At 47.5% G+C, this 8,020-nt stretch overlaps 1 protein-coding gene across 2 annotated transcripts in view; it reads left to right on the top strand.

Moving 5' to 3' along the window:
* LOC137638423 (DNA-directed RNA polymerase II subunit RPB1-like) overlaps positions 1 to 868 on the top strand; it is a 28,928-nt gene extending 28,060 nt beyond the window's left edge. For both annotated transcript variants that reach the window (XM_068370485.1, XM_068370484.1), the window contains exon 14: positions 1 to 868. This exon is cut by the window's left edge and continues 1,838 nt beyond it. In XM_068370485.1, the coding sequence (XP_068226586.1) occupies positions 1 to 115 (115 nt within the window). In that variant the 3' untranslated portion in view covers positions 116 to 868.
* Positions 869 to 8,020: the final 7,152 nt, after the last annotated feature.

Raw genomic sequence — 8,020 nt, 5'->3', positions numbered from 1 at the left:
CACTTACAGTCCCACAACTCCAGGCTATAGCCCAACATCACCACTTTACTCCCCAAGCTATGAAGAAGATGAGGAAGAGCAGAGAAGAAAACAGAAAAAAAAATCTAAGCGTTAAACATTCTTTAAAGTTTAGTGTAAAAGGATGGACTTGTAGCTGGGAACTATATTATGAATTGCTTTATTAGTGATAAGAATAGAAGGGTTTGTTGTAGGGTCCAATTACTAATTGCAAGTTTTCAAAATGAAAAAAAAAAGGTTTAAAGGTCATGTTAAGCATATAAAGAGCTTGTGTGGGAATATTGGTTACACACTATCGTGATTTACTTATAGACTCTTGAAATTATATATTTTCAATGTCACATGTGTTACATCAATAGGGTATAGAGCTAAAGAAGAAAAACATTTATTTTGTAGATTTATAAGAATGCATCACGCATTAAAGGTTTGCAGGCATAATTTTTATCTGCTATATTTTTTTGCTTTTTTTCATGTTTAAAGTTTGAATTGCCATTGATATAGAAGTTTTTATTAAATCCATTTGTCTAAAATTTATTACCAAACATTCCACCCATTTATTTTGGTTTATACTTTACCCAAAAATGTTTATGCAACTTGCATCTGTGTCATCTGTTTAACTTTTATATCCATAAAATTACCATAATTAACTTGTTTGTTATTGGGAAAAGATTATTACAATTTTGTTGGTATTGTAAAAAGAAAAAACCTGCTTAGTTAGTTGGAGTTATTTGTATCAAATGATTGATTGGTTCTTTAGTTTTCAGGAAATTTTCTTTTAATACTACTTTTCAAATTAAATGTCTTGTGGAAATAATATATTGTATATGACCACAATTAAAATGAAAATGACCTTTTTCTTTTATTTTCCTGTCATTTCTATAACCTGGGGCAAATACCTTTTTGATGTACAGCAAGTATAACTGTACTCCGAGCACTGAATTCTATAAATAATAGCTATGATTTATTTCTTGTTTTTCTTAGGACATCAGAATTAAAAACTGCTTTATAAAAACCCAATTAGGTTAAGTAATGGGATTTTGATCAGTCTTTCTCTGTACAGCTTTAGTGGTGTATGTTCTCTAGATGGAAATTTACTCCTAGTGAGGAACCTCAACCCAAGGGCAAAAAGTTCAGACACTAAGGGAAGGAAATCCTTTCCTGCTATGATATCCTAGGTTGCTGCCATCTCCTAGACTGTATACACTGTTCCACAGCAGCAGGTACCAAAGTCTCTAGACTTCAACCCAGTGTATGAGAGAGTCATCACCACGTTCTACCCTGCCAGATCAGAAAAGAAGGGCACCAGTAGCAGGGGAAGGTCTGGAAAAGGCGGTCAATCTAGAGGCCGAGAAAGTAGAGGCAAGTGCTTAAAGACGCTGGTCCTTATCACCAACAAGGAGCTCTCGGTAGGGCGACGACTTCTTGTTCAGGGATCAATTGGAGTTCAATGCCTGAGCTCACAGCCTAGTCTCAAAAGAACTAGGCTAGAAATGGAGACAGAAACCTCCCCAGTTCAAGAGGTCCTTCCAACCCACAACCACAATTTTGAAGGATGATGCAAAGGATCTTCTCCGGAAGTGAGTCATCCGGTGCACAAAATCCATGAACTTTCAAGGGTGGCTATTCTGAATGGCCAAGAAAGATTTGAACACTTTGAACTATCCTGGACTTGTCCCCACTAGACAAATTCTTTTTGAACGAAAAGTTCCAGGTGCTGACTATCTTGCAAATATGGACCTTACTACCCCAAGAGTCCTACACTGTCTCCATAGATCTTACAGACGCCTATTGGCATCTTCTGATAGGTCAGCACTTCTCCCCCTACCCTGGTTTCAAACTGCCAAGAAAGGCCTGCATATTCAGAGCTATGTCCTAAAGGCTCTCTATAGCCCCACAGAATTTCACTAAGTTGAGGCCATCGTCCAACAATTACAGAACAAAGGCTTCCAGGTGATGGTATACCTGGATGGCTGGCTGGTTCAGGCTGCAACGAAGTCAGAGTTAATTCGGATAGCTCAAAAAGTCATGAAATTCCTAGTCTCTGTGCTTTCAGATCAACTTCCAAAAGTTTAAGCTGTCTCCAATTCAAGAATTCCAGTTGCTAGGGCTTCAGTAGAATCTAAAGTCACACACCCTCTCTCTATCGTAAGGCAAGAGAAAGGAAATAGCAAACTTTGTTGGGTACCTTCTTCGTTCAAAAGTACTCACCAGACAGCAACCGGAAACAGTATTGGGTTCGCTGCCGTGACGTACCCGATCCTAAAAGCGAGACTCAGAAATGCCAACAGACTCTGGAGAAGAATTGCATCAGAGATCTTCCCTACAAAACCCCGGTCTTACTGTGAAAGCAGCTCAATCCGTGGTCCACTATCAGGAGTTTATCGACATGCATCCCTCTGCAGTACCATCCTCCTGTGATTATTCACACGGACGCCTCGGAACAAGGTTGGGGTTGGGGGGGGGGGTACTCCTCTTCCAAGAAAGTACAGGGTCAGTGATCAATTGCATTTCAGAAATTTTACATCAATATTCTGGAAGCTATGACAGTGTTTCTGATTCTGAAGAGAATGAACCCAAAGACCACACATCAAATTGGTCATCGACAACAGGACGATAGTCCACTGTGTCAAAAGACAGGGCTCCAGGTCTCCTCAGATCAACCATGTGATCCTAGTCATCCTCACTTTAGCAAACTGGAGGAACTGACATCTTTCAGCGGTTCACCTCAAAGGGGTTTGCAATGTGACGATGGAGGCCCTGTCGAGATACAAGCTTCTGGAAACAAAATGGTCTCTGGATGCAATATCATTCTGTTTCATACTAGAGCAAGTCCCAGAACTGCAAATCGACCTCTTTGCGACGAGCTTCAACAAGAAGCTTCCCCAGTATGTAGCACCAAACTTAGATCCGGAAGCGATATGGACGGATGCGATGTCTCTGTATTGGAACCAGTGACCTCACATCTACCTTTTTCAATATTAAACTTACCCGATAATCATGTAGCTGTCAACTCCGTTGCCCGACAGAATTCTATGGAGGGATACGCCAGCTATCACAATACTAGAAGGGGGTGTACTTACCAGCGCCACCTGTGGCCAGGTACTATAGTACTTCTTGTTGACACCTCCTCAATTTTTCCTCTGTCGTGCTTCCGGCAAGACGTTCTGGGATACGCTTATGATCTTCGAGTATTTTCACGGCTTTTGGTGAAGTATTCTCTCAGATTTCGGCTGTCGCTTTACTGGAAACCTTCTTATATTAGCTTAGATAGCTTTTATATAGTCCTGATTAACGGTTAACGATCTTTTGCTTGATTTTGGAACCCCACTTGGCTAACTCTTTGGATTCAAGATGTCTGACATTTCGCAAGCCCCCACCCATAGGCGATGTAGGTCTTGTAATAGGCGTATTCCGAAGGCCTCGGTAGATCCTCACACCGCTTGTTCTGACTGTAGGGATAGGCCCTGTCTGTTAGAAAATCGATGTGAGGAATGCGCCGGACTTTCGGAACTTGATTTTGTCCGTCTTTTGAAATATTCAACTAAGTTAGAGAAAGGTAGAGTTAGGAGGAGTTCTTCTCACTCTTCACTTTTTTCCTCACCTCATGATCCCCTACCTTTTCCTACCCCTGTAGTGGCTACCCCCGAACCTACTATTTGCCCTCAGCCTGATATGTCTGTTGTGTTGCGTGCTATTCAGGACTTAGGCGATAAAGTAGAGTCAGTGGTAAGTGATCATAAGTCTCTTATGGCCGAAGTCAAGGAACTTAAGGTCAAGAGTGCAGTGGGTGGAATTAGTGCCAGTGCTGTGACGAGTGCTAGTGTCAGTGCAGTGCCAAGTGCTAGTGTCAGTGTCAGTGTGGTGCGTGAGGATACTTCTGTGCGTGTCAGTCGTTCTCCCAGTCCGGGACCTCTTGCAAGCTCCCAAGCCCAGGGGAGAAGCAATGTCGAAGGGCAAAAGGGTTCGGCAGGCCTTGATCGGCGCACAGAAGTATCCTCGGTGGTTGCGGGCGTGTCTTCCAGAGACCGTCACTCCCACCTGCAGACGATTGAGCCCGTCTTTTACTCGTCCGCTGATCTATTGTCAGGGAAGAAACGCTGGACTCAGGTCTCTAGACCACTCAAACGCAGAGTCCAGTCCGCGAGTGCTCAACCGGGCTGCAGTCATTGGCTCAGCTCTGACTCGCCGCAGTCATCAGTCGACTGCACTCCGCCCAAGAGGAGTAAGGTTCTGCCGCAACAGATCTCTGCTGTTCAGGCTTTGCCTCAGCAGACCGTAGTGTCTGCCGACCCCAAGTTGTCTCTTCTGCAGTCCATGCAGTCACAACTTTCGGTCTTGATGCGTGAGTGTCGGGCTGAGAAGGTTGCGCCTCCGCCTCCGCCTGCACTTGCTCCGCCTGCGCTCGCTCCGCCTGACCGCAGTACCGCCTGCCAGGCGTACGATGTTGAGCCACGTTCTGAGTTTACTGTTCCCTGTGGTGTTCAGCCTCCGCCTTCCTTAAGGCAACCTCAGCAATGGGATCAGGAGGCTTATACCCCTCTTCCTCCGCTTCCACTTGCTGCTCCACCAGTGATGCAACACTCGGTCGAGGTACAACAACCTCTCCCAACCATGAGTCAGTCTCCTCAGCTCTCGCTGCAGCGAGCTCAACCCTCCTCTTGGCAAGCACCACAACACCTTAGCCTTGCGCCTCAGGAGCCTCAACTGGCGAGACATTTACTTCGTTCTGCGCAGCCTCTATCTCATCGCTCTCCGCTCACACCACAGGAACAGGAACTTACTACTCCGCTTCCGCCAACCACTCAGCAAGCTCAACCCTTGAGTTCAGCCACTCATGCCAGGAGTCAGCCTCCTCCACCCATGCGCCTACCTTCTGCTTCTGCTTTTGTTCAGCCTTTGCAGTCTGAGCCTCAGGTGTTCCCTCAACAGAGTCTTGAAGAGGAAACCACTAATATTGATGTTCCAGCTCGTTCTGACTCTGCTGTTCAGCATACCTTTCCGATCTCTTCGCTACACTCTGGTGATGAGGCGTCTGATGATGAGGCGGCACACCTGGATCCCTCATCAGACGTGGATGAATCCAAGTCTTCCCCGCCTTCTATTGACTTTCGTAAGGTCTTGGCTCTGTTTAGGGAGGTATACCCAGACCACTTTGTCTCTGCTATTCCCCGCTCTCCACCATCTGAGTTTTCGCTGGGCATGCAGCCAGCTAAGTCTACCTTTACTAAGCTAGTCCTAGCAAGGTCCTCTAAGAGAGCGTTTAGGATCTTAGGGGAGTGGTTGCAGACTAAGCAGCACCTTGGCAAGACTTCGTTCATGTTTCCTCCGACTAAGCTCACTTCTAAAGCGGGCGTTTGGTATGCCACAGGAGAGGAACCAGGCTTGGGAGTACCTGCCTCTGCCCAGGCTGACTTCTCAAGTCTGGTAGACTCGCCTCGTAGAACTGCAATGAGGCGCTCGAAGGTTTGCTGGACCTTCTCAGACCTTGATCACCTCCTGAAGGGTGTTTTTAGAGCATTTGAGATGTTCAACTTCCTAGACTGGTGCCTGGGGGCCCTCAGCAAGAAGACCTCCCCTGCGGACAAGGATTCTGCCATGCTACTGATGTCCTGCATGGATAAGGCCATTAGAGATGGATCTGGCGAGCTTGCGTCGATGTTTGTATCAGGGGTTCTTAAGAAAAGGGAACAGCTTTGTTCCTTCCTTTCCTCCAGCATTACACCTTGTCAAAGGTCTCAACTCCTTTTCGCTCCGCTCTCGAAGTTCCTCTTCCCCGAAGAGCTGGTTAAGGAATTGTCTGCTGCCCTGATACAAAAGGACACACATGATCTTGTAGCCTCATCGGCTCGTAAGTCTAAGGTTGCTACCTCAGTCCCTAGGACTTATCGCACCCCAGTAGCTGATACTCCTGCTACGAGGTTCATACCGCCCTTTCGTGGTAGAGCCCCCAGCCGAGGAAGCTCCCGTCCAGACTCTTCCAGGAGCAAGTCTAGGAAAGGTTCCAAGGCCTCTAAAGGAAAAAACTGACTCTCCGCATCTCCAGACAGCAGTAGGAGCCAGACTCAAGAGCTTCTGGCAAGCCTGGGAAAAGAGAGGTGCAGACGCACAGTCTGTCAGTTGGCTGAGGGAGGGTTACAGGATTCCATTCTGCCTCAAACCCCCTCTGACCACATCTCCCATCAACCTCTCTCCCAACTACAAAGAAGAGGACAAGAGGCTAGCGTTGCACCAGGAGGTGTCGCTACTTGTGCAGAAGAAGGCAGTGGTTATAGTCCGGGACCATCAATCCCCGGGCTTCTACAACCGTCTCTTTCTGGTGGCCAAGAAGACAGGAGGTTGGAGACCGGTGCTGGACGTCAGCGCGCTCAATGCGTATGTCACCAAGCAGACGTTCACGATGGAGACGACGAAGTCGGTCCTAGCAGCGGTCAGGCAGGAGGACTGGATGGTCTCGTTGGACTTGAAAGATGCCTACTTTCACGTTCCTATTCATCCAGACTCCCAACCTTTCCTGAGATTCGTTTTTGGAAAGGTTGTCTACCAATTCCAAGCCCTGTGTTTTGGCCTAAGCACAGCTCCTATGGTGTTCACGCATCTGATGAGGAATATAGCAAAATTCCTCCACTTATCGGACATCAGAGCCTCCCTCTACTTAGACGACTGGCTGTTGAGAGCCTCCACGAGTCGTCGCTGTCTGGAGAGTCTCAACTGGACTTTGGACTTAATCAGAGAACTGGGTCTATTAGTCAACATAGAAAAGTCTCAGCTCATTCCCTCCCAATCCATTGTGTACCTGGGAATGGAGATTCGGAGTCAGGATTTTCGGGGTTTTCCATCGACCCCAAGGATAAGCCAAGCCCTAGATTGCATCATGAGCATGCTGAAGAGGAGCAGTTGCACGGTGAGACAGTGGATGAGTCTCACAGGGACCCTTTCATCACTGGCCCTGTTCGTCGAGCTTGGGAGACTCCACCTCCGCCCTCTTCAATTCCATCTTGCAGCTCATTGGGACAAGGGTTTGACTCTCGAAGCAGTCTCTATCCCAGTCACCAAAGAGATGAAGACCACTCTCTTGTGGTGGAAGACCAATCTCCTTCTCAGGGAGGGCCTATCGTTGGCTATTCAGACCCCCAATCTTCATCTCTTCTCAGATGCATCGGACTCGGGCTGGGGTGCGACCTTGAACGGACGGGAATGCTCGGGAACGTGGAACGAAGAACAGGGAACGCTCCACATCAACTGCAAGGAGCTACTAGCAGTTCATTTAGCCCTGCTGAACTTCAAGTCCCTCCTGCTAGGCAAAGTGGTGGAGGTGAACTCAGACAACACCACAGCCTTGGCTTACATCTCCAAGCAAGGAGGGACCCATTCGAGGAGCCTATACGAGATCGCAAGGGACCTCCTCATTTGGTCAAGAAGTCAAAACCTCACTTTGGTCACGAGGTTCATTCAGGGCAATATGAACGTCTCAGCAGATCGCCTAAGCAGAAGGAATCAGGTCATTCCCACGGAATGGACCCTCCACAAGAGTGTGTGCAACAGACTTTGGACCTTGTGGGGTCAACCTACCATAGATCTGTTTGCCACCTCCATGACCAAGAGACTTCCGCTGTACTGTTCCCCAGTTCCAGACCCTGCAGCAGTTCATGTGGATGCTTTTCTGCTGAACTGGTCCCATCTCGACCTTTACGCATTCCCACCGTTCAAGATAATCAACAAAGTCCTGCAGAAATTCATCTCGCACGAAGGGACACGGCTGACGCTGGTTGCTCCCCTTTGGCCTGCAAGAGAATGGTTCACAGAGGTACTTCAATGGCTAGTCGACATCCCCAGGACTCTACCTCTAAGAGTGGACCTTCTACGTCAACCTCACGTAGACAGGTTACATCCAAACCTCCACGCTCTTCGGCTGACTGCCTTCAGACTGTCGAAAGATTCGCTAGAGCTAGAGGCTTTTCGAAGGAGGCAGCCAGTGCGATTGCCAGAGCTAGAAGGGTTTCCA

Source organism: Palaemon carinicauda, chromosome 3 (assembly GCF_036898095.1).
Source record: "Palaemon carinicauda isolate YSFRI2023 chromosome 3, ASM3689809v2, whole genome shotgun sequence".
NCBI classification, from domain to species: Eukaryota; Metazoa; Arthropoda; class Malacostraca; order Decapoda; family Palaemonidae; genus Palaemon; species Palaemon carinicauda.
The sequence above is the reverse complement of the archived record's forward strand: the minus strand, read 5'-3'. Positions and strand labels throughout refer to the sequence as shown.